General features: G+C 39.3%; 1 protein-coding gene across 2 annotated transcripts in view; it reads left to right on the forward strand.

Moving 5' to 3' along the window:
- MDFIC (MyoD family inhibitor domain containing) overlaps positions 1–27457 on the forward strand; it is an 87504-nt gene that overhangs the window by 41836 nt on the left and 18211 nt on the right. For both annotated transcript variants that reach the window (XM_036101042.2, XM_078059483.1), the window contains exon 4: positions 10373–10648. In XM_036101042.2, coding sequence (XP_035956935.1) covers positions 10373–10648 — 276 coding nt within the window. The remainder of the gene's footprint in view (positions 1–10372; positions 10649–27457) is intronic.

A 27457-nucleotide genomic window follows, 5' to 3' on the forward strand; every position in this document is an offset into this window, starting at 1 on the left:
GACTCTGGGCCCTTGACTTGCCACTTCTGTTTTCGAGCTCTGGACTCCCTCTGTCTCCACGTAGTAGCTTGCTGTCCCTAGCATTACTTCTGTGGGTGGTGAGCCTTGGCCCCAGCGGCTGCTCCTTCCCCAGACTGTATCCCTTGTCAACGAGTTCTGGGAACTGCTTACTGATGGGCAGTGAGTGTGGGAGGCACCTGACAGAGTCTGCAGTTTCAGGCTTCCCAGTTCTCGCTCTCCTCCCTCTTCCATCGTTCAGCACTTCGTGTTTACCTCATCAGCACTGAATTTTGACTGAACACGTAATCTGGCTGCTGAAATTCAGTTGCCATATCTGACAGTCTGAACTTCAGTGGTCTCAGCTCTCTGGCTGCTGGGGCCGCTACTTAGGGCTGTATGCCTGTGAATTGCACAAAGGCAAGTGGAGACCGAAACCCTGCCCTTGCTCTAATCACCGAGGCGTGTCTCAGGCAAGGAAGGCTTGCACAACTGGTCTATGCAGAGGGGAACACCTTTTTGGATTTACACACTAGCAAGTTTATTTGTGTGTTGCTAGCTTTGTCTGTGTTGCTTGCAGAGAAGAATAGCTCTCTCTCTCTCTTTTTTTTCCCCCCCAGTTGGCTTTTACCATGGCCAGTTAGAATGGGTTTGTTGTTTTCTTATAGCAGCTACGGAAAGCCATAAGAAGTCCAATATACCAATATATGAGTAGTTTTCTGCAGCGTACCCCAAAGCTCCAGCCTCAGTACGCACGTACTCCATGTTCCAAGAACTGATGGCACCTTATTTTAACCCCTTTGCCACCAGTTCATAGTGACTACTGATTTTGTACGGTAGAATGTATTGATCCTCATCCTCCCCCCGTTCTCGGCTTTACTTAGGTGATTGCACATTTTAACAACCTACTCTTTTTTTATTTTTTATGTTCAGTTAGCCACTGTGTAGTACATCATTAGTTTCTGATATAGTGTTCAATGATTCATTAGTTGCCTATAACACCCAGTATTCATCACAACACGTGCCCTCCTTAATACCCATTACCCTATTACACCATCCCCCACCCCCATCCCCTCTGAAACCCTCAGTTTGGTTCCCGGGGTCCATAGTCTCTCATGGTTCATCTCTCTCTCTGATTTCCCCCCCTTCCGTTTTCCCTCCCTTCCCCTATGGTCCTCCATGCTATTGCTTATGTTCCACATATGAGTGAAACCATATGATATTTGTCTTTCTCTGCTTGACTTACTTCACTTAGCATAATCCCCTCTAGTTCCATCCATGTCGATGCAGTTGGTGGGTATTCATCCTTTCTGATGGCTGAGTAATATTCCATTGTATATATGAACTGCATCTTCTTTATCCATTCATCCGTTGAAGGGCGTCTCGGCTCCTTCCACAGTTTGTCTGTTGTGGACATGGTAACAGCCTACTCTTGATGCAGTTTTTATATTTGATCAGAGTTCTTGGTTTCAAGATTTTTTTTTTTTTTAACTTGTATCCTTGCTTGACTGGAGGGCCCTTATCCCATGGGGGGAGAGCTAAAGGCACCCCAAGGCAGAGATGGGTCTAGGGCCTATGTCAGAAAGCAGTTCTGCATCTATCCAAGTGTGTCGGTGTGTATCTTAGTTGAAACCTAAGAGTGCTGCGTGCTTTTAGTTGTTGCTATCTGATACTTGCTATTGTTCTGAGAATCCTGAGGAAACCTATTTGTTAAAATTTAATAGAGTAATAGTAGGATTTTTCAGGCTTCTGCTTGCCCGCCCACTAATTGGTTTTTTAAAAACCAAAAAAAATGCCTTTTATAACTTAAAAAAAAAAGAAAAAGAAAACAGGTAAAATTTCAGTATGTAAAATAGATTTTTGGAAGATTGTGACTTTGTGCTATGTTTTTATTCATATGTTTTCTGTCATCCGAAAATACTGCTTAGCTTATTTATTTTCTATAAAATATAAGTGCATATGCATTTATTTAGATATGTATTATACAGTTATAAATAATCATAAGCAGAGGTCACTTTATCAGTTGAATCAAGTGATGGAAATACCTATTGAGTCCGAGAACAAGGGGATACCATAGCAAACGGAGATCCTATCTTCATGATGGGATTATATCAGAAGACAATATCATCTTTTAATATATAAATAAAGCTTGTAGATAATAATCCATAAGGAAGCCTGCTAACTTAAACTGAAAAATATTCTGTTCTCAAATGTAGGAGTGGTGGGCTCCTATTATCCATATAAGTTAACTAGAAACTGTGATGTGCACGAGCGGGCATAAAGTCAGGCTGAATTTGTCATTCATTTGGGAATAGAAACAAGCATTCAAGAAAAGCTACACTTGGAGGGAATATAATACAAATTTTTTGTTGTTCATTGGTTTACTGCTTGGGGCCTTTTAGAAAAACGTGCAAATCTTATTTTCCTTCATAATCCTTATATTTTAGTATATTTAGTATATTTTTCAATCAAGTTGTTATTTTTCTGAAAAATGAAAGGTGACGTTTGTGATCTTTTTTTTGCAACCTGTTTATTTCTAAAAAGGTTTTGTGTTGATTTATAGGGAGGAACAGAAACCCCTAGTAACAGAATAAAAAATAAAAGCCAAATCGTAATCAGAAAGAAATGACAGGAAAATTTTGCAGGGAAGAGAAAGGAAAGAGAAAAACAGTGGTATGAAACTGGGAAGTGTTAAACCTGTCCATACCCATGAGGATCTGTCACTGTTTCTCATTTTACCAGTGAAGGTCCTAATGCCCAGGGGGATGAAGTAACTTTCTAAAGCTCACAGAACCGGGAAATACTGACTCTAGAATTCAAACCCTAGTGGGTCTCGCTCAAAGCCGATGCCCTTCCCTCCATCTGCTGATACTGGTGTCTTTTGGAGGAAAATGCTAGCAATTGTGCACAAATTGCTCCCGATATAAAGGTGACCAACTTGTCCTGATTCACCTGGGACTGTCCTCGTTTTAAAACTAAAAGTTCTGCATCCCTGCACCTCCCTTAGTCCTGATCAGACGAGATGGTTGGTCACTCTACTAGATTTCCTACCAGCTGTGGTGACGATACAAATTGTCTTCGAACCGCAGAGTAATACTGGGGTCCTTTTCCTACAGAGCTGCATGATGCACGATTATCCCTCAGTAATCATCAGCTTCTGCATTGTAAAGCTTATCTGCTGTCTTCTAAGAGTAACCACAGGCTGTGGATTTGGCAGTGGCCTTTCTACTGCTACCAATGTATTGTTGCTTTCTTTCTAGTGAAATGTGCTATCTTTTGGGTCACGAGTGCTAGGGGCAGTTCACGTATAAGTATCTATAATGTGCATCGTTGTTCATAGGACTTGATAGAAGCTATTAGTGTTTTATAACAGTGAGTCCCAGCGTTACTCCGTGGGCTAAATAAAAGTTTATTTCTTATGGAAGAGTATAGGATGAGCATTCCAGGTCAGTGAGAGGCTCTCCTCCTCTCTGCTGCCCCTGCAGATTCCTTCTATTTGGTTTCTCCAGCATGCTTAAGATACTTCCCTCTGCTGTGGTCAAAGCTGGGTTGCTGGCAAGTGCGAGAAAGAAAGTATAGAGGACACACCCCAGGCTGAGGCCTAGGCCTGGAAGTGGCAGAAGTAATTTCTGCTCTCATTCTTTCAGAGTGAACATGGGTACATGGCTGAACTTGAACCGCCAGGAACACTGGGGAAATGGTTAGCCAAGAGCCAGGACAATGGGGAACATGGATTTGGGGAGAAGCTAGCAGTCCTCCCTCTTTCAGGCTCTGCTGAAATATGTCTAAGTACTTTCTTAATGTTCTTTACCAGATGAAGAAAATGATTGATTCTCCAAACAACTTCTCAAGTTTTATCCTTTTGTTTAGGAAGAAGTATTTGCAACCCCTGCCACTGATTACGGATGAATTACTGTTAAAAATGCTTTCGTCATAAGACAGTCTCCTCCATCCTGTGCATTCCAAGTCATGTAGGTAGACAGAATTTGATTGGGATTCTTAAAGTGATCAATGTTACCAAAAGGTCACAGTTTCAAAATAGATTTCACCATGTTAATATATACATTAAATAAAATGAAGATGTAATAGGTGATGAAAGAGTTCAGAGGCTCAAGAGATAAATAAAAATTTTCGGATATGCCCTTGGAAGGGAACTGAGGAAACAGGTAGGAAACGCCAGGGGCTCCCAGACTGTGGAAGTGTTAGGGTACAGGGTCTCTCTAGGGTACACTCAGGAAGGCTTGCATCAAGCTGAGGAACAGAGTTGGCCATTAGCACATTTATTTTACTTGATTTTAGCCTAAATTTACATTAGAACAAATAAATATAGTTTTATCACATTAGTGCATCTTGAAGTGATTTTTAAAGCTATTGTATCTGGATGCATGTTATACATATTTATAATAAAACCCTGCGCTTTTCATATATATAATCTCTACCTATAGGTGCATGTTCTAAGTATAATAAAACACTATTTATTTATATATAATCTCTACCATTTGTGTGTGTGTGTGTGTGTGTGTGCATGTGTGCACATGTGCGTGTTCGTCTCTGTCTCAGGGTGACCACAGGGTAGCATAGTACTGCGCACCCAGTAAAAGCTTCGTTAACTATCTCTGGGAAGAGTAAGTTCGGTTCATACCAAGTCACCCCCCGGCAGTATTCTATTTTGATAATTTTGTTACAATTTTAAATTCTAAGCATTTAAATTTTCTTTGTATGTGTACCACCACCATTTAGATTGGGTACATGGTAGGAGAATTCTTTTGTAAATTTATTAAATTTTATTAAATTTGTGGAAGAGACCAGGGACTGGAGATGACTTGCACATGCTAACAGATTATAGGCTATAACAAAATGTCGCTTTATATTACCGCTCCAGCAGCTGTAGGTTCAAGTGTGGTTATTACTGGCTACAGTATCACCCAGTTTTTTGTTTTTTTGTTTTTTTTTAATTATCAAAAGAAGTTCATGCTATTGACTCATTACTTCCATATTTATTATTCTTACTGAAAATCACTAGATTTAATTCTCTTGGTTTCCTTCCTGATTGAAAACATTTGAACCCAGAAAGCACAGTATTTCTTAAGACATTTGTAACTATTCATCACGGATATGAAAATTACAATCATGCAGCATTGTGTGAGCAGTGATTTCCAAAAAAAAAAAAAAAATTCTTTACACATATGGTAAGCGGGGGACCAATGCTATCCAGGTTTTGAGATGCTGAATGTTCATATAACTGGTATTTGAAATTTTGATGTGTATTGCATTCGTTACTGAATATCAAGAATAAATTTTTTTTGCTCATAGAGAGTAAGTTTAAAATGGGGTCTTTTGTAGAAGCACCCATCCTGTTTAGAATGATATAACAGATGCTGAATGTTCACATATCAAACAAAATGCCAGCTTTCTGTAGAAAAAAGGTGTCAAAAAGTTTCTTTGTACCTTTAACGCATGTGATTATGTAGTACAAAATGCAGAGTTTGTAAAATTTCTTGAATATACAGGCAAAAAAATGAATAATTCAAAACAACTCATAAGTTCTCCATTCTATTGTCCCTTTATAACGCAGGCAGAAGATAGCGGTGCGCTCCCAATAGAGCTGAATTTGCACAAGTTACACCTCTGAAAATGCCAGATGGTCTATGGTCTACTTTTGAGAGCTGTCACATATGTAAAGATTTGAAAAAAGAAAGACAGCTGAATGAGAGCAGTGGATCATTAAAGGGAGAGTGAGGGTCCCTAGGCATCACTTGTGTTTTAAGAAGCATTGTGTCGTTCCCATATTAGTGTGCTTTTTTTTTTTAAAGCCATACACAACTTTTATGCAGTAAGGAAAAGAAATCTGTTTAAAGCCAAGTAGTTGGGGTTTAATCAGTCAGATGTTTTTGTTCTTTATTTGAGAATAAAATCATGTTTCCGACTTGGTTTTACTTATAATTTTCCCATAAGATTCAAGTCACACCCATGAAAAATTATCAGTGACGTTAAAATAAATGTTAAGATAGCTAATCTATCTAGGGTTTATCTAGTTTTAATTTGACTTACATACTGCGTGTATCTGACCAAATCATAAAACTAAGAAATTGTGTTAATGTTAAAAATCTGGCGTAAAAAGGTAATACTCAGTTGTTACCTGACCATAATACAAACTGTAGGAAAAATAATTAGGTGACAGTGAAACAAAAATGAATGTACTATCATTTTTCTGCCAACAGAAATAGATATCATTTTGAAGATTGAAATGTAGATAAATCATTAAGGATATGTTTGACTACCACTCCAGCCATACCCACTAATTTGCAAATAGTCAATTTTGATAGTAGAAAAAGGTCAGATCTGTCAGTGTGAGAATTTGGTGGCAAGACGTAGTTGTCTTTTACCACCTTTATTTTTATTTATTGAGAATGTTTATGACATGGTAATTTTAAATTTAATATGGATTATGGACTATGACAGGACATTTTTGATTGACGAGAAGCTCCTTAGCATTGGTCAGTTGGATATTTCAATTTAACCAAGCTCTCAGATTGCTTGAAATATTCTTTTCAGGGAAAAAGTGGCCCAAAACATTCCATTTATTTGGCGAGATTACTGGTAAGTGCTCTGAAAAGAACACCAAATTAGGTTTAACTGTCTTCTTTGGCATCCCTTTAAATACATATGCATAACTATCTATGTTCAATAGCAGTCATTAGGATGTCATTCTAGTTGATACAAGAAGCTATGGGAGCAGCAGATTAATCTCTAGATCAAATGATTGCACACCCATAATAGATCTCCTCTTGCAGATGTCTTGTCCATTTTTGTTACAAGAAGGTCATATATAGCTGCTAAACAGAGAAGTAACCTTTTTTTTTTTTCATCAAGAGTTAAGGACAAAACCAAAATATTTTTGATATATTTTCACACCATTACTTTGTCGTATTCCCCAATATTTAATTTTTAGATAATCATTCTCCTTTATCACTGAAGAACCGAAAAACTGTACGCGGAGTTCATAGGTTAGTTTAATAAATCAGATATTAATGGTAACAGATTTGGTAGGAAAACATGCTTTTGTTAAGAAATGAATTCTTTTTTCTTGAAATATGCACAATCATGAGTAGAATGTTTTGATATGTTAAGATGTTTTTCTTCAAGAGCCATAGGATATGTGAACAAGAATGGAAGTAAACAATGTGTGCTAAAGACCTACTCAAATGCAAACTGTCTTCTTTGTCAAAAATATATACCGTTTTGGCTAATCCCCAGATCACAAATAATCAGGCCCTTTTTAGACATTGTCAATACCATGTATAATTGTTAAGCTTTGCATGCAATACTTTTTCTAAATTGAGTTCTTAGTGTTCAGATTTAATTTACATTTTGTAGCTGTTCATAATCATAAATGGAAAAGAAGACTAATTAAAACAGCAGTTTTTGATTTTGAAATTCCAGGAAATTATAAAATAGTAAAATTTTGGCAATGAGTGGTTTTTGTTTTTTCTGTTGTTTTTGCTGAAGTGCTATGATAGCTTTGCTCAATCAATGGAAATGTTGATTTTAATAATCTCATTACTTAACCAGTGTAAACAAATAACAGTTGGGGGAAGGAGGAGTCGGGGCTCTTCAGCTGCAAAAACTAGAATCCATTTTGGCTAATTTAAATGGAAAAAAAATTTATTAGTGATGTAGTTTTGGAATAGTGGTGAGGTTTGGTGGGGTGGGGTGCAGAGCCAATGGCCCAGAAAGAATTCTTGAGACGTCTTTGGTGCAAAAAGGTGGTTTTATTAACGCACAGGGACAGGACCCATGGGCAGAAAGAGCTGCTGCACCAGGGTTGTGAGGGGTGGCTGGGTACATACTTGGGAGTTGGGGGTAAGGGAAAAGGGAAGTTTTCAAAAGAACTTCATACGCTGAAGAGGACGTACGATACTGGAGGCCTTGCCATTGTCAAGGCTTTTTTTCCCTCTAGTAAGGCATTAATAGTAAGACAGTTGGGAGCTTCCTGGAGGAATGTGACACATATCCCACCCAGGAGTTGGGGTGGGGTGGGGGAGGGATGTTGCAGGGTGTCAGCTTGTGCTTTGTCCTCAGCTAGCCTTCTGCTCCCTCATTAGCACACGGACCCTCCCAGGAGTTACACAGCCAAGATCATGCCCATCCATTCAGTGGGGCTTCTCTGTTGAAAACCCCACTGCTGCGCCATCAGCCCATGGTCTGCTAGGGAGTGGATATCAGACACTGCATCCCACTGCCAAGACCAGTAAACGTCTTCTGTACTGTTTGTGCTGAGAGTTACCTCCCTGGTGTGGCTGTGGTCTTGCTTTGGCCACTGCTCTATGTAAGTCATCCTTGTGCTTGGTAGGACTTAGGTCACAAACCTGCCCCTTAGCTGCAGAGGAGTCAAGGAATGGGATAGAGGAATTGACCAAAACTCTGTGAGGGTGTTCAGAAATGCCAGACAGCACAAATGATGAGTAGTCATCCTGCTTTTTTTTGTGATTTGTTCTCCAAAGAATCTAATTTGTCCCTCCTTAGTATCATGGTATTAAGTCTCATTTTTTTTTAAAAGATTTTATTTATTTATTTGAGAGAGAGCATGCGTGCAAGAGAGCAGGAGCAGGGGGAGGGACAGAGGGAGAAGCAGACTCCCCAATGAGCACGGAGCCCCAGGGGGCTGATCTCAGGACTCTGGGATCATGACCTGAGCTGAAACCAAGAGACAGATGCTTAACCGACTGCGCCACCAGGTGCCCCTCTTATATTTGTTTTCAATCTGAAATGTTTTGCTTTTCACATATAGGCATTTAATGCATCTGTAATTTATCTCTATAAGGTATATATGCACTTAGATGTGCAAACACATACATATTTGGAGCTCTCTCTATCTTTCCCCTGGTTATTTGTTCCTGGACCCACAACACATGGCTTTAGTTCCTGGAGTTTCTTGATAGGACTATATATTTAGTAAGTCAAGTGCTGCAACCCTCTTTTACTTCCTTAAAATTGCTTTAGTGATTCTTGTTTGCTTTTCCTTATAAATTTTTGGATCAGTTTCTCAAGTTCTGTGTAAAAGCCTGTCGGAAATTTTATGGGAATTACACTAAGTAAATAAATTGGGGAGGATTAATATTCACTCTGCATTTAGTAGGGTTTCTTTTATGTCCTTCAGTACTGTTCTGTGATTTTTTTGCCATAAAATCTCTGCCCATTTTTTTCCTAGCTTAATTCTTAGATATTTATGGGAGGTTTTGGGGTTTTTTTTTTTCTTTATTTTTCTTTATTATTTTGATCTTGTAAAGAATTCGTTTTTTCTTGTATATTTGCTGTTTGGTTACTGTTGGCATAGAGGAAGTTTGTTGACTTTAATGTGGTTGATCTTGTATATATCTTGTTAAATTCTTAGTGTTTCAGGGTTTGTAGTCTCATAAATTTCCCCTAGAACATTCCAATTAGGTATGCATCTCAAAAAAATTTTTTTTTCAGACCTATTATTTGTTTTTCATGTTATATTCCTTTTGCCAGTACTTCCAGTGTCATGTCAAATAAGAGGGGTGAAGTTGGGCCACTTTTTCTTGGTCCTGACCTAAATGGGAGCGTTTCTAAAGTGCTGACATTTAATTTCGGCAGATGTGTTTTATCAGATTAAGGAAGCTCTCTTCTATTCCCAACCAACTTATTCCCAATAAATGGCTTCTTTTTATGTCAAATTAAAAAATAAATATGGAAAAAGTTTTTTCCAGGACTTAAAAGGAAATTGAAGGGGTGCCTGACTGGCTCAGTCGGAAGAACAGGTGACTCTTCATCTCAGGGTCATGAGTTGGAACCCCACATTAGGTGTAGAGATTACTTAAAGAGATAAAACTGTTTAAAAAAATTAAAATGAAATTGAAAACAACTATATTTTATATTTCTTTCTATATTGTCCAGTTTTGATACTTGGATTCATTGTTTTTTTTTTCCTTTTATCTCAAAAGATAATTAAACATTTTATCCTGTTATCTGGGGATATTGAGATAATACCATGTTTCTAGCACCCAAAAGAGGGACTTGGTACATAGAAAAACAAACACTTGCTGTTGAATGAGTGTGGAATAACTTTTTCAGATTTCCAATTTAAATTTTCTTAAAAAACAAAGCAGTCTTTCCCACTGTTTTCATATGCCTTGTATAAGGTCACTTTTGATGACCCTGTCCCACTTCCCTTTTTTACTAACTATGTTTTCTCTGTGTCCGTGTTTATTAATATTTTCCTTTTTTCTTTCTCTCCATTTTGTAGAACCATGGGTAAAGCCCAGGGGGGAAAAAAAAAGTCTGTTCCTGAATATATTTTGATGATTTTCAAATATTTCTTTTTTTAACTGGATCAACTTTTCCTGTTGTTTAGCTCAACCCCAGCGCTTGCCTCAGCTTCCAACGTGCTCACAGGAACCAAGTGAGGAAGAAACCAGCAAGATAAAGAACGGCCACACAAGTCTGAGCAATGGAAATGGAATTCACCACGGGGCCAAACATGTATCTGCAGATAATCGAAGACTTTCAGCACCTGTTTCTCACAAAATGCATAGAAAAATTCAGTCCAGCTTGTCTGTAAACAGCGATATCAGTAAGAAGAGTAAAGTAAATGCTGTCTTTTCCCAAAAGACAGGCTCTTCACCTGAAGGTAAGTTGGAGATATATGCTTATTTTATTTGACCAGATGTAAAATCATAGTCACCAATAACTACTTGATCAAGCAAACATGAATGAAGAATCTTGCTTATCTTTGAGACAGACAGGAGTTTTGGTAAAATACAACCTCTCCAAAGGGAAACACAGGCTAGGAAAGGAAGTGCCGGCAGCTGACATCCTGCTTTAGATTATTGCTTTCTAGAGTGAGGAGTCATTACTTTAAATAGAACCGATATACTTACTGTTTTTAATACCATGTTTAAAAATATGGATGCAACATGCTGGTGGTGGATGCATGTATTTTCTCTATCCCTGGTTCATTATGTTATTCTGTGGTTCAGAGAGAAGATTGCCTGCTTGTATGTTTGTCTTGCAAATGAGTTCTTAAATATGCAACACTAAAATGAGAAAAAGATTTGGCGATTGTCATATTCTTGCCAGAGAGTGGGCCAGGTGATCTCTGTTGCTTCACTGGCTCGCATCTTCCAGCCAGCTGTGCTGCCACTCCCACCCCTCATCCCCCCCCCCCGCCCCCCAGCTCATTGTGCTCTGGCCTTTAGCTTCTCCCATGGAGGTACAGGGGTATTCTCTGACCTCTCAGGAGCTAGTTACTATGTCTTCAGTTCGGCTTCATCCTGCCCTTGGCCAGGTCAAAGTCAGGTTAAATACTATGAACCTGAGAAAGGTTTTCTTTATTACAACACAAACTCATCTGATGACAACAGGTTTATAACCCACAGACTCCTTTTATAAAAATAGCTTGCCATATTATATATATTTTTTATTTTTTATTCTATTTTACTTTTTTTTAAAGATTTTATTTATTTGACAGAGAAATACAGTGAGAGAGGGAACACAAGCATGGGGAGTAGGAGAGGGAGAAGCAGGCTTCCCACGGAGCAGGGAGCCCGATGTGGGGCTCGATCCCAGGACCCTGGGATCAGGACCTGAGCCGAAGACAAGTGCTTAACGACTGCGCCACCCAGGCGCTCCTATATATTTTTTTAAAAAAGAATAGTCTCCCTATCGTGTATAAGGTCCCAGATGTCTGCCTGCCAGCCCATCCATGTTCCTCTGTTCTTCCTCTTTGCTCTCCTTTAGCAGTTCTTGGGATCCCAAAACTCAAATCTGTTTTCTAAATATAGGTGTAGATAGATCTTTCCACCCGCTAGTTCAGGTATATCTGATTTTTTTTCTTGTTCCCCTTACCTTTCAATTTTAATTACCATAAAATCTTAAATAAGGCAAATTCTGTCAATGCTTCTGTGAAGTTGGCCATGCTTATTCATAGAGATAAATTGAGTTGTAAATAGGAAATTGTATCGAGAGTTACCAGTAATGAGTGGGAAGAAGGGATATTGTATTTTGGCTACAGGTGTCTCAAACTCAACTGAGGTAAAGTGTTAGGTTGATCAAATGATATGATAATAAATGGTCTGCATAGTTCTAGGTCAGTGACACTACTTTCCAAACTAATTAGATTGAAAGGGACATGATTGACACTTTAAAATGAGTTTGACATGTAAGCTGTATGGTCATCTCTGAAGCAGAGGTAGGCTGTTAACTAAACTGGCTCTCCAAGGAGTTGGGAAGGCAATGCAATTTTCTTTAGAGTATCTTTGCTTCTAGGTGATTGGGTGAAATAATTGAAATCTACTTGTTTTATACATTTGAATTTACTTATTACAGCCTTAACCTCTTATTTGCCATTTAATATTTACTTAAAGAATGGTCTCTCAATCCAACCGGAAAGGTGCATATCAGCCCAACTTGAAATATCTTATAGAATTTTTAGAAAAATTTTCATTATTTTCTTATTTTTAATACCATGTCTGAAATTATTTCTGGTGGAAGAATGCAGCTTCCTTTTTTTTGCCTAAAAAATCTTAAAAAGATTTTTATTTATTTATTGGAGGGAGGGAGAGAGTGTGAGTGGGGGGAGGGGGGAAGAGGGTGTGTCTTAAGCAGGCTCCATGCCCAGCATGGAGCCTGACACGGGGCTCAATCCCACGACCCCGAGACCATGACCTCAGCTGAAATCAAGAGTCAGCCGCTTAACCGACAGGGCCACCCAGGCGCCCCAGGAATGCAGCTTCCTAAGTAACCTACAAAGGAAGAGGAAACTCAGTAGTGTTGAAAGAGTTCTAGTCTCCCCCTCTGTCTCCATCTCATTCAGTCCTGTGAGTGTGCGACGGGGATAAGGATTAAGGACAATCCTGCTCTTTATCACAAAATCTTTCCCAGATTGGGCTGGGGGTATGAGTCATATGAAACATAAACGAAGAGATCTAAATATATTGTAGAGTGTCCTATCCAGAACTTGGCTGTGAGGCTATAAAACTTAGCTGATTGTATGTTCCTGGTGTTGTGATTGCTCAAATCCAGATGAAAATTTCCTTGTCCCAGTTCATATCGTCTCCAAATTAGGTATCCTCATGCTTTTTGATGCTATTTAAAGTTGAGCCCTGAGTTTCAGTTTTGAAGTTAGGTTTCTTCTCTGAATGGTGCTGTAGCTAAACAAAAAGGGACAGACAGGGCAGATGGCAAGTGGAAGAACCAATGTTGTGAGCGTGGCCAGCAAGCTCGCTGGGCGACTCGGGTTTCTCTGGGTCTGCTTTCTCTATAAAACTGTTTGGAGGAGAAATCTTCCAAGTTAGCTTGTGTTCCCGGATTCTGTGATTCTGTCCTCACAGCAAAACCGCTCCGTTGCCCGGCATGTTTCTTGCTCAACAGAATATGGGATTCCAGGCTGAGCAGAACTGTAATACTTGCTGAGTGGGACAGGGCAAGGGCAGGGATGGATTTGATGCACAGGGATGGCATCTGGATTTCAGGAGGTCTGTAGGTCACAACGGTAGGTCTTGGACAGGCTTGATTTAGGACATGAATAAAAATGGATAAAAATTATTCAAAAAATAAGGAGGAGCTTAATAGTTTTCTCGGTTTTGTTTTTTTGTTTTTCATTTTCTTCAGTCTTTATTGTCTATGTCTGTTCCTCTCACAGTAAAATGAGCAAATGGATAGCAAAGTCATATTCACCCTAAACCTCAAATCAGCTAACCACAGTTTGACAGTGTGTGTTTTTTCTGGAGAACCGGGGCTTGTGGTTGTTTTTGTGTTGCACATAAATAAGAATGACAAGTAGAGGGGCATTTTTCTGGCTCAGATGATGGAATTAAATATTTAACTATTTCATTTTGCTTAAGAGAAGTAGGGGCCTCTTTGCTGACCAAGTTTGGAAAAATCCTAAGATGGGGGCCCCTTGCTTACACAGAGCTGAAGACTGACCCCACCCCTTAATTGAGTCCGTGTGTTGGCAAGATCTTTTAAGCTCTAACTGTGGGTTGGGTACGGCCTGAATGCTCTTTTTTAAGCTATGTTGATTCGTGAGTTAGTTCATTCTGTGTTCCTGCTGCCCTCACATGATCTCATTGTAAATGAGGAAACTGAGGCACAGACAGGTCAGGTGAACCCGCTGACATCAGTTGGTATGTGGTAGAAATGAGATTCAGCCCCAGACATTCTGGCTCCACAGTCTATGCTCATAAGCCCTGATATTTTGCCTCACTAGAGTTCCCTAAGGTAAAGGTAATCACTGCTCATTCCAGCACTGCATCCTAGTGTTGACCGGGTTACCTGTGAAGGTCAGGCAGGGATCTTCGTATACATTTGCCTTCTAGAAGCCTTTTCTACTAAAACTTTCAAAAGCATTTGCACACTTTTGCCCTATTCTTGTTTTCCTTTCCTACCAGACTGTAAATTCCTGAAGAGGCTGGACTCAGATGAGTCCGTTTTGTTTAATTTAGTGTGGTGCCCAGAACAGTAGCTTCACACAGAGTTTCCTGCCAGTTAGTAAGTGATAGTGTTTTATTTCACACACCTTTATCCTACTCTTCCTTCAAAACTAGCACTGGAAAATAAAATCTGTACTCATATTCATTAAAAAATGTTATTTTAAAAATTTCCTTTTATGCAATACCCATGTTGGAAAATATTGTACCTTTTATTTAAAGGTTATTAAATAGGTAGATTTCTACTTGTTTTGTATAATTAAATATTTTCATACATACTTTAATTTTCTGATTGCATCACCCAGGTGGAGAGTTTTAAGACTAAATGTTTAAGATTCTTGACCTTTGAAATAATTATAGTATAATTTAGTATCATATAATATTCAAATTGCCAAGGGTTTTCATTAGACGCGAAACACTTTTCTTATCGTAGGAACTGTAAATCCTAACATTTCAGGTGTGCCAGTTACAGCTCTATATTTGTGTAAAAATTTTCAGCAAAGATGTTTTTAAAACAGACTTTGTACCTTTTGGGTTAATGTGCCATCATTTGTACATCTCCAGCTCCAGAAGCTCATTGAGCGTAAATGTTGAATCAGACAGTCTAGAGCCTTGTGGATAGCGCAGTACCTAGAATCTTTTTTTTTTTTTTTTTTTTTAAGATTTTATTTATTAGAGAGCACAAGCAAGGGGAAGGTTACAGAGGGAGAAGCAGACTCCCGGCTGAGCAGGGAGCCCAATGCGGGGCTGGATCCCAGGACCCCAGGATCATGACCTGAGCTGAAGGCAGACGCTTAACTAACTGAGCCACCCAGGCGCCCTGGATCCGTCTCATTTTTAATCACACAGATGCTGTGTGGCCTAGTGATTAGAGCACAGACGCTGGAACCAGTCTGCTTGGGTTCAAATGTTGACTTCACCACTGTCCTGTGATGCGTCCTTGGGTAGGCTTTATGCCTCAGTGTCTTAAGTGTGAAACGGGGATGTTATTCGTACCTACTTAATAGGATTGTTGTAAAGAGGAGTTGCTATGGAATTCCTTGGAGTTAGAACAGCAGTCTGGCCCAGATGAAGTATTTGATAATGATGACAGCGACAGCAGTGACACTTAACCCTGCGAGTTCCTTAAGAATGCTAACTTCCTCGAGAAAGCAGTACCTGGATGGAGACTCAGTAGCTAGTGAGGGTAGGGGGACACATTCAAGGCTGAAGGGGTGTTATGAATTACTGTGTTTCGTTCAGAGAACCCTCAGTATTTCACTGTTGTCAAAGCTGAATTAGGAGCAATAAGACTGGAAATGTGACAAAGGGCAAATCCACAGCACCCCTCGGATGTTCTGTGCCTCTGAACCTTTAAGAAGGACACCATTTTATATCCAGTGTGCATTTCTTAAAAAAAAAAAAAAAATTCTTTTCCTAATGCAGAAATTCCATGGTTGCAATTTTTTTTTTTTTTTAAAGATTTTATTTATTTATTTGACAGAGAGAGACAGCGAGAACAGGAACACAAGCAGGGGGAGTGGGAGAGGGAGAAGCAGGCTTCCCGCTGAGCAGGGAGCCCGATGTGGGACTCGATCCCAGGACCCTGGGATCATGACCTGAGCCGAAGGCAGACGCTTAACGACTGAGCCACCCAGGTGCCCCGGTGGTTGCAATTTTTTAAAACCAGATGCCTTCTTACCTGTTCAGGGTGGCTACCCAGTAAACACCCACCCACAGACTGCCTTTACCTTCCTTTTGTATGTTAGAAGTAACTGTGGCCGTATGTGACATGATGAATTACTTTAGACTTGTGGAGCTGGGATGCTACCAAGCTCTAGGAAGCCTTTGGATGGACCTAAGTCCAATCTTCAAATTTTACTGGTTCTCTCTGCTTCCCTTTCTTCTATTTTGTTGGCTTCCTACCTTTTTAGACTCCGCCTCCTCCCCTTTTCCGGTGTATTTCCCCTTGTATTATTCATAATGTAGTAGTTTTTCACTGTATACAGGAGAGGGACAGGGCATGGCAGTGTCAGTAGGAGCGGAGGCGTGCCTGGGAGAGTCTGGGTGGGGGCACACAGCCTTCAAAGGGGATTTAGCATAACCGAGCATGACAGTGTGAAAAGCTCACAAGGTGATCAGACAGGTCCTGCCCCCCCCCCCACCCTTCCTTGACTTCCCCTACCCTCCTCACCATCTGCAAACCTTGATTTCACTCGGTGTGTTTGAAAGTATGCCTTTACTGCAGTGATTTCTAGTTCAATTAGTTGGGAAAATGAATAGAAATCAAGTGGCACAACTAAATGCCCTTGCTGCTTCTCTCCCCTCAGCCTGGAATGTTCTCATAATTTTCTTTGCCTTTTTGACCTGTGCACATTTTTTTCAGAACTCAACTTGGGCATCATCTACTGATGCCCAGTTTTGAGCTAACTGGCCCTCTTCCGTGTCCCCATAGCACCTTCCACGTACACAGTGATACTGAAGTTTATCTGTCTTCCTGCACTAAAACCTAATCTTACCGAAGGCAAAGCCTTTGTCTTACTCTTCTCATTTCCAGCAAAGCCCGGAGTCTGGCTTGTAATAAATATTCAGTCAATGCTGAAGCAAGTGAGGAGTATAAACCTGAGAACACAGGTACTTGTTCTTTAACATTCCGCAGACATTGTGGTTGAAACCTCAGACCAGCCGAAATCCTCAAGGGAAGAGAATGTGGAGCCATAGGAGTGCAAAGATCTGAGGTCAGAGAGAGGCGAAAAGAAACTCCACTGAGGCAGGACTGGAACTCAGAACTTTTGCCTCTCACCTCCATCGTTTCCTCCTCATTCCTTGAGGTTTTCAGTCAACACCATGTTCCCAACTCCTAAAACCAGAAAAAAAAAGGTAAAATTCAAATTGAATTGTTCATTCTCAATTACATATTATAAAATCTTACATTCATTTTCCCCCATAAAAACGTCAGTTTTGCCTGTAATTATAGAAATACAAGTATTTTAGTGGACGAATAATAGGATTTCATGATATGACCATAGTGTCATAATCTGAGCTTCCAGAAACAAACTTTCTGTGGCTTTGGCAAGCTATGTCGCCACATTCCTCAAAATACTTAATTTGCTTGGATGATGTTTTGTTTGGTGCTGTTTTCTCAGGCACAGTGCCTTCCATTCCAATGTCAAAATGATCGTGTGGGAGAAAGGTTTAGGATTCTGCTTTCTGAGGCAGTATTTGCCAGTCCAGTGGAAAACAGGCTTTTAGTAAATTTTACTGCTCAACTAACAAACTAAATGGAACAACAGTAACACAGGGAGATGGGTGTGTGAGGAAAGAAGGCCTGACCAAAGTTGACGGTGTCAAAGTATAAATCATTCCGCACATATAAATCATTTTTACTCACTTGAGATATTTAGTCAGCTGTTTTTTAAAATTATCTATCCGAAGTATTTATAAATGGTAAGTGTGTCTTTAGGACCAAATGCAAATATTTAAACACACTTCCTTTAGAGTTTAGGAAAATAGGTTAACTCTATACTTTATGTGCTGGAGTAAATTATTCTCATACCCATCAGTCTGATGAGGAGCACAGAAAAGATTTTATAAGGTCCTGAAATACATACAATTTAACATTTGAAACACCTCAGATGGTTTCTTTAAAAGAGCTGACGGCTTTGCAGGCCAAGTGAAAGAAGAGAGAAGCCATCATAGGTATGGATTTCACCTCCTTTACCTTGGGCTTTTGTAGACAAGTGGCTTAGACCACTGCTCGAACAATTTAAATTAACTTAGCATTCACTCAGGAGGTGGGTGGGGAGGAAATAAAACAATGGAGATACAGATAGATTGGCCAGGAAGCTCTGGGGTGTGGGGTGGCAGAGTGAAGAGACTATTTAGAAACCCAGCTTCAAAATAATAGGCTAAATGGAAAAACTGAATAAATCTCACAACCCTATTAATACACCATCGTTTTAACTTTTGCATTCGTAGTGAAAAGTTTCAGTGGTGTTTTAATATGTGAGACAGCACTAAGTAGGTACAGCAGCCAGGCTGCTCTAGGATGAAACTTTATTTTCAGCCCCGTGACTTGTGCTGAATGTGAGCAATGAGAACCTGAGATTTTCTTCAGGGTTTCAGGATTAAGTGCTGGGTCCCAGCCCAGGGTTAAAAGTGAATAGAACTGAACTGCAGTCAGACATCCATCCTGATTGGGACTGTCCTTAATTTTCTAGTTCAATTAGTTGGGAAAATGAATAGAAATTAGGAAATCAAGAATAGCTCAGTGTAGTTTGAGGAGGACCAGGAGTTGAGTTTTAGACCTTGTCGCTTTCAAATAATGATATACAATCCAAGAGCATTTGGAAATACAGACTTGGAGCTTGGGAGGAGTTAGAACCAGGTATGCTAATTTATATTCTTGTAGAGAGAATATTTGAAACTGTGAATTTGGATGAGTTTTCTCAAGAGATTTAAGAGAAACGATCAGATGGCTGAAAACTAAGTGACTCAGGGATCACTGGAGGCCAGCCAGCTTGGTGGGCTGGGAATGGGAGTTCAGCTTGCGTGCTTAGGAGACAATCCCATGGAAAGTTCAGACTTTTCTCCACAGGTGATGTCCAATAGAGTAAGTCAGAGTGAGGCCAAGACCCTGATAAGATAACCTACGGGAGAGGTCAGAGGCAAAGAGAGGAGGACGATTATCTTGCTGAGGAAAAAAAAAATTGGAAAGGGTAGTGTCATGGAAAGAATGTTTTAGGAAAAGGACTGCACCGGATAATTGACGGGTTCAGCAGGATGAATACTGAAATAATTCTGTTGGATTTCATTGTGGATATCATTTGGTGACCTAATTTAGAGCCATTTTCACGGAGAAGCCTGAATGATGTGGGTTGTGGAATGTTGAGGAAACTCACTGATAACAATAGTTCTAGAAAGGCTAAAGTCCAGGGTGGAAGTGTGGCTCCAGGGAGGTTGTTTTGTTAGGTATTCTTTCGTTTTAAGATGGGAAAGCTTTGAATGTGTTACATTTCGATGGAAAGGATCTAGGAGAGAGGAAAAGTTTGAATATATAAAAAGGTAATTAACTTCTTGACAAGCTGGCATATAGGTTCTTCAGAGTTCAGCTCTTGAGTTCAATGATACTGAATTGTGTGGTTGTATATCCATCACCAAAGAAGAGAATTGAGCCACCAGAGAAGCATTTACTGAATTGTTAACCTAGATGACTCTACTCTGTTGTGTGGTTGATTAATCTTAGAAGCCTTCTGAGTAACTTCTGTGGAATGACTGCGTAAGAGGAAATTAACTTCAAGTGATTAAAAGCCTATCTCAAGCCCCCACTCCTACCTCATTCCAGGAACACTAACTGGCATTTGAATGGAAGCCATTGACAGGGTGGGCAGTTAGGATTCTGAATTCCACATTTCTGACTGTTGTATTTTGGACCACAAGTTGATGGACGTTTAGAGCTTCTTATACTTTAGAATTGAATTTAAATCATAGCTTATATATGTATATATATATGTGTGTGTGTGTGTATAGTATAAGAAAGGAAATAACATCAACAAGTAAAAAAACCAGTTAAAGAGTTAGTTACAAGAGAAGTATAGGAACAATGAGTAAGGAAACTACTATATAATCCAGAAAAATAGAAGACAGGTTAATATTAAAATATATTTAAAGTAAATTTATCTTTTAATATGGCCTACTCTTGACTGAATTAGTGTTGCAAGCAAAAGCTTGAAAAGGTTAAGACCTAACCTATAATAAATTGGAATATTGATTATGATGGTCTCTTACACAGTGATTCATTTTTGGTTCATGGGCTTGAGAATCTGACAAAAGATGTGATTCTTTTCCTCAAGTTTTTAAGAAAGATGGTAATGGAATCCTGTTACCTTTTGTGTTGTTCCTAGAAGTAAAGACATTGGGCACCTTCAGACCTCTTACTCTAAGATCAAATGTCTCTAAGACATTTGAATAGTGAGGGGGGATGCTGAAGAGCTAGTGTAAGGATTTTGAACAGATGAAGGACATGATCTAACTTACCATTCTTAAACATTACCTGCTTCTGGGGCTGAGAGTCCACTAGAGGCACATGAGGGCCGAAGATGGAAGCCTGCTGTGTGCCTCTTGCAAGAAGTCAGATGGAAGATGGCTGGGTTGGATCAGGGCAGCAGCGGTGGAGGTGGGGAGATGTTACACCGGAATGTATTTTGAAGGCAGGGTAAGATTTACTGAATGATGAGATTTCAGTGTGAGAGACAAAATTTAAGGATGATTCCCAAGTTTTTTGGTTGAAACAGTCTAAAGTAATGAGTTGTCATTAATGGAGATGAGAAGGCTACAGGAAGAACAGGGTTTTGTTGGTGGAGGAAGGTAAGGATTTTGGTCATGGACGTGGATTGAGATACCCTTTATTTAAGTGGTGATGTGAAAGGAGGAGTCTGGAATTCAGAGGAATGGTCTGCAGCCTGAGATATATTTTATGAGTCATCAAGGTATAGAATGTTCGGTGGAGGGCACTCCCTAGGGCTGGGGTTCTCCATCCTGGCCCTGAGTATTTGGAGTAAGAGCTTCTGGGCCAAAGGAGTAGGAAGTAGATTACTACTCTCTGGGCTTTGTCCCCAGAGATTCTAATTCATTTGGAATGCGGTAGGGGTGGCTAAGTTATCAGTCTCCTTTAGAAGCTCCCCACAGGATTTTAGTATGCATGCAGAATTAAGAACCACTGCTCGGGATGCAGGAGCCCTGGACTACTCCAATATAGAGAGGTCAGAAAAGGAAGAGGAACCATTTAAAAAAAAAGAAGAAGGATGAGTAACTGGTGATGGAGAAGGCACCATGAAAGAGGGACAGCTTGGAAACCAAGTGAACAAAGTGTTTCAAGAGTCAAATGCAACTGAGAAATCCAAAAGGATGAGTGAGAGGTAACCCTTGACATTGTCCTGTGAAGGTCATTGGTGACCTTCATACTTTTGGTGTTGTGATGGGGACAAGAGTCTGATTGAAGTTGGTTCAAAAGAGAAGAATTAAAGATGGCAAGTCTAGGCTACTCTGGTTCAAGGAATTTTGCTGAAGGGGAATGTTTTTAGAAATGGGAGATATTGTGTTACTGGTAATGAGTTACTTAAGGTGAGAGCAGGATGTCCTGGAGTAGGAGAGAGAGGAGGAGATGTTACAAAATGCCTTAGGTTGTAGTTATTGATATCTGTATCTATATTATATCCTTCACCGGTTTTAGAGTGTTAAAGCAGCCATGCTTTAAAGGTGATCTTAGAAAGTGCCTCCTACATATAAGCACTATAATACATACAGCAGGCCCTATACATTTATTTAGCCGGATATCCCTCATATGGCCAGTAGGATTTGGCATGGAATTACAGTTTTGGAAACCTCCCATTTTAAGAAAATATTTTATCATTTGGAATGATGTTAATTATGATAAAAGTTTCCATTCGTTTTAGAGGGACTTCAAAAAATTATTTCATAGTTACAATAATAGCACTAGACACTGCGTAATACTACAATTCTCAAAGGAGGAAGTTTTTGGGAAAAGATACAGAATGTGCAGGATGTTTTGAATCTTCTGACAAAAACTGGCTGATGACTCATGAGTCTCTTGCAGTTTGTGAAATATACAGAGGGAAAATAGTACCAAAGTATTGCTCATTGGATATAATTTTTGTCTTCACATATCGGAGGTGACCAGTTACAGCAAAACTTTATCTCAGATGGTCACGATAAATTTAGCCTAAAATTTAGCTACAGTATTTACATTGTAAAAAAAAAAAAAAAATCAGTTCAGTTTCTGAGGTTTGAAGAATAAATTTAAATAAGCTAATGAACTGAAGATAATCCTGATGTGTGATCCATACCTTAATTTATGTCCAAATATCATGTGGTCTGCCCACTGACGATCTGGAAAAAAGAGAAAATTCAAAATGTTAAGTTTAACTGGGTTATATTCATGTTCCTTTGACTTCAACTAAAACCGTTTTTGATGATACTATATTTTTTGTCTTGGTGCTTTCATAAATTTCCTGGGTTTTTTTGCCCCATATTTTACTATGTTCTTTCAGTTCTTTCCTTTGTTTGCCCCCACCATCATCTCTTTATACTCAAAAGATCTATTGTTTCACTGGTTAAATACACACTAAAATGTTTAAGAATAGAGAATTGTAATTTTGGGGGGAAATTAATTTGGAACAGGAACAAAAGGGTGTCCTTCATCTCTAGGAATAGGTCTGTTTTGTCCCTAGGGAAGCTTCTATCTTTGCAGATCTGGCCTGCAAGCCAAGTTTTGGCTCATTTTGGTTGTTGCTCCAAAGTATACCTTCCATATCTCTGTCCATCTGCCTGTCTTTCTCATCCCCCCCACCCCAATCTGTCTCTTCCCTCATTTTTCTCTTTTTCTTACTTTCTCTCCCTCCTGACTCAGAAATTTTGCATGATTTCATTGAACAATTTATTGCAATTTAGAGGAACCCAAATGACAGTGATTCATGACATTTTCAATAGTGATGATTTAATGTTATTTTCCAATAAGTATTCTTAGCTTGTATGTTTGTGAGTATGGGTACATGGAGATTTTCAGGACTATTTCTTTTAAGCTAAGACCCAAGATTTTTTAAACAATGAATTAAACTCTCGTGATATTTGAGTTGATGTCTTTCAGAACACATAGTTGCTTCACTGTTGGAGTTAGGTAGGGTCATTTGAGAATGTAATTTTAAAAAATCAATTGAAGTAACAGAAATGTATACAGTTTCTCTTGGAAATGTTTTCACTAATTTTAATACCAATATATAGTGTTAAATTAGTACAGTTTTTGAGGACCTTTTATAATTAATCTGTATAACTCTCAGTATAGTATAAAAGGGATAGAGGGGGAGCTGATGGTATGAATTTGCCTTATTTCTGAAAAATTCTCGCAAAGTAAAATTTTTTCTTATATAGAAGGTTTAAGTTGAATACACTAGGAAGCTTTTTGAAAGATTCACTTAGGATCCTCCAGTTGAGGGGTTCTTAGCTTTGGGAATGGTCCGTGACTTTGAGAGAAAAAACAACAACTTCATTTCCTTACCTTCTATACGTGGTATCTATTATTTCCATTTATAATTGAAGGAAATGCTAAACTTCAGTAGCATGAGTAGTACCTCTGACTTTGTCACTGATATTTTCATGTCCTATTATTGTTGCAGAAATCCTGAAATGTTGTTTATGCTAATCACTACTGTAAAATTATGGTAGTTATCAGATCACCACAGAATCTTGTTATTGACGTGTGAGAAAAAGCACATACTTATAATATTTTTATTCTACCTCAACTTTTAATAACTTTTTCAACATAATTGGTTTCCTTTGAAATCGTTTTTACTTTACACATTCAAAAATATTTTGTCTGTGACACGCAAAAAAACCAATACCTGCTCTACCCTGCTTTGCTACATCCTAAGCATTCTTTGTAGTGTAATTTCCTTTGTAACCTTACATTTCCGGGTGTAGTTTTCATAATGCAGAGAACACTTTTTTTAATAGCTTTTTTTTTTTTTTTTTTTGCTCATATGAAATTGAAATAAGCTTTATAAAAGACATATCCAAATTTCCACCTTAAGAAACTGTTAGATAGTAAATTCCCAAGTAACCGTTCTCACGTTTACCTTTTCATGCATACTTTTGTAAAATTACTTCTTTTTAACCACAGTATAGTCAGCAGTATCAGGATATAGAAGCATGGAGAAAATTATTTCTGTGGTTTTGCGTGCCATAGTTTGGGTAATCTTAATTTAACTCTCCATAAAAATACAGGAGAAAACAGAAGAAATATATCAAAAGTCAACAACGTGGTGAAAATTTTGTTTCCGGGGTCTCAGGCAACTCTTCCTAAGGGATTAGTGTGGCTTCAGGCCCTCTTCCCGGCACAGGACCCTGGTAGTTAGTATTGACTTCCCTACTTCTTGTACACTCAACCGAAGCAAAAATGGAAGGTGGTGGAAGTTGGCTCAGGTAGGTAGAGGAGGCAATTAGAAGAATAAAATGGAATAATTAGAAAACAGTTTGCTCAGGGAAATTAATGATATTCCTTTCTCTGAAAGGGAAAATATTCATACAAATAAAGAGTAGTTGTATCCTCGAAGATTGAGAAATCCAGGAATTGGGGGGGAAATGTGAAGATAATTGAAAGAAAAGAGCGCAATGGATTAATATACTAGTTTTCCAAAGACGTATTAAACTTGCCTAAATTTCTACTCTGAGTTCTCTTGGGAAATCAGATGGGAAGAACTGGACCTCTTGGGGAATAATATCCCCATAACATAATTTAAAGTTGACACTAGAAGCTGGAGTTTATTTTTTTCCCTAATAATTATGCTCAGTGAGGGATGCAGAAATTGCATTTTGGAATGACAGAAGAGTAGTTATTTTAGAAAGAACTTTTCAACATCTGTGGGTAGATAGCTCCTGGAAAATGTGTTCTGTGGAGTGACAGGAGAAGATGAAGTAAAACCCAAAGTAATGTCTGTCTCAGGCCATACAAATGAATTTCATGATGTCAACAGGTATTTAAGGATCTGCCCTGTGCCCAGGCCTGTGTAAGAGAGTCTACAGAGCAGTCCTATTTTTTAATCTAGTGCTTTTGATAAATTGGTTACTTACTTCTGACTGAAAGTATAATTTTTAAAAAATATGCACATACTGGCTCTTGAACACCAGTTGACCCCATTATATATATCTGGCCTCCCAAATATTGTCTTCTTTACTGATACCTGGATCCCTTGCTGAACCTCTTAACTTGCTTGAGACCCTGTCCTCCCGGCATACCTGCCTTTCAGAACCAAAATCTAGACTGTCTTTTTCAACTTCTCTCTGTACCAGGGAGCTGAGCACTACTGAGGAAACCTGGCCCTCCATAAAAATCACCATCATGATCCATGTGTGGTCTTGGGTCTCAACTGGATTTTCAGAATCCCTCAGCAAACCTTTGGTGTGCCCCTCATTCATTCAACAAATCATTAGCGAGCTTGCTCAGGGGCAGGCACCCTTTTGGGGACTGGGACATTGCAGTGAACTACACGGACCTGCTCTGTTTTCCACAATGGCTGTTCTATTCGGTTGCCACTCTCTTTAAATTCTCGGAAGCTTTCCCTCACTCTCCAGGGGGAGAAGATGCTTTCTCTGCATAGATTTCTTAAAAGGATATCTGCATTTGCCGTCTCTACTTCCTCATTTTTCAGTTACTCCTTCCCGCTGCTATTCACTTTCATCCCTATCACATTACTGAAATTTCTCTGGCTAAGCACAGTCTTTGACACAATCTCCTTGAAATCTTTTTCTTTCTTGCTTCCATGTCACCTCCCTTTCCTGGAGTTTCTACGTCCTTGGTAAGTCCTCAGTTTCACCTCCCTTTCCTGGAGTTTCTACGTCTTGGTAAGTCCTCAGTTCTCAGCTTTTCTCAAATGATGTCATTCTCCCTGGACAACTTAATAATTTTATTCACTGTAAGAATTTCAGCTACCTGTGACTTCCTACCCTGGATCTATCTGTCTCTTAAGCTCTAGGCCAGTGTCTCCAGCCACCTCTTTGACATTTCCATTTGAGTATCTTCAGACTTACCATGTCTTATTTTTTTTAAGTGGGTTCCTTTGAGTACTTTCCATGGCCAGCATGGAGCCCAGTGTGGGGCTTGAACTCACAACCCTAAGATAAAGATCCGAGCTACCCAGGTGCCTCCCCAAAGTATTTTAAACCACACTATTTTTCTTCCCATGTTTCTTTCTTGGTAAATGGCTCCAGAAACTAGGGAGTCATACTTGACTCTTCTCTTCCGATGATTGCCTCATCCGTTGTCTTACCAACTCCTACTAATCCGAGGACCCCCGTTATATTCCTTAAAGTCACCTTACCTGACCCTCCTGACACCATATAATTATCACTGATGCTGTTCCTGCCTCCTCCTTTCCAAAATGGAAAATTGAAGGCTTTCTCTTTGGTTTTCCCTGCCCTAACAATGTTGAGCCACTTGGTATTTCTAAAACTATCTTGTTCTTGCCTGTGTGCCTTTGAATAACCTCCCCACTAGTTGGAGCCACCTTTACCTTCTCTTTACCTAACACATACCATGGGACCACCTGCTCCTGGGGCTTAGCCAACTTGGGGCCGACACATATTCAGCATTAATTAACTTTCCATTGTCCTTTGAATATCAATGAAGCCAAATAATGGCTCTGTTCAAGGCCAAGAAAAGACCATGAGCTAGACTTTCATAGAAACTTAGTGCCTGGAAAGAATTTGGAGATCATTTTCTCCTTCATTATGTGCATATAGACAGTGAGTGAAATGATGTGTTCAAGGTCATCTAGCCAATTAGTGACAGAGTCAAGACTTAGAAAATACGTTTTTGTGCCCCCAAGAATGTCATTTCCTTGTTGCTAGAAGCCTCACCAAAACCAGACAGACAGACAACCACCACAGACACTTGTGGCATTTCTTCCAGTCGTTCTGGCATTTGCTGGCCTGAACGGTCACCCTCGGTAATGAGCTGTGACTCGGAAACCTCAGCTGGGGGGGGGTGGGGGCAGCTGATGAAGTGCAGAGCAGAAAAAGGCAGTGTAGTAAGAGGGGTTTTATTTTTTATCTTCTTTTCTACCATTTATAATAACAAGGCTACAGAATTATTATTGGATGAGAAAACCAGGTGTGTCAGTATTAGAGTACTTGCAAACAACATGGTCATGGATTTTCTTGGCTCCGAAATTGTTTGTACACTAAATTAAGGTGGAGGTATTTATACCTTATAATTTCAATGTCATGCTGTCCTGTTCATCTGAGGCTTAAAAAAAAAAACAAAACAAAACTCAAATGGTATTAATAGATAACATGGGTGGAGAGGGAGGGATGTGGAAAGAGTAATAATGCCATCATTGATTCACAAATTAATTCCATAAATAACAGGATTTACCTCCTGTGCACTACTTTGAAATGTGCTTTGGTGTCTCATTTCACTCGGCTTGTGCCTCTTCATCTTGCCTGGAGTGTCTGTCAGA

The sequence above is a fragment of the Halichoerus grypus genome, chromosome 12, assembly GCF_964656455.1.
Source record: "Halichoerus grypus chromosome 12, mHalGry1.hap1.1, whole genome shotgun sequence".
NCBI classification, from domain to species: Eukaryota; Metazoa; Chordata; class Mammalia; order Carnivora; family Phocidae; genus Halichoerus; species Halichoerus grypus.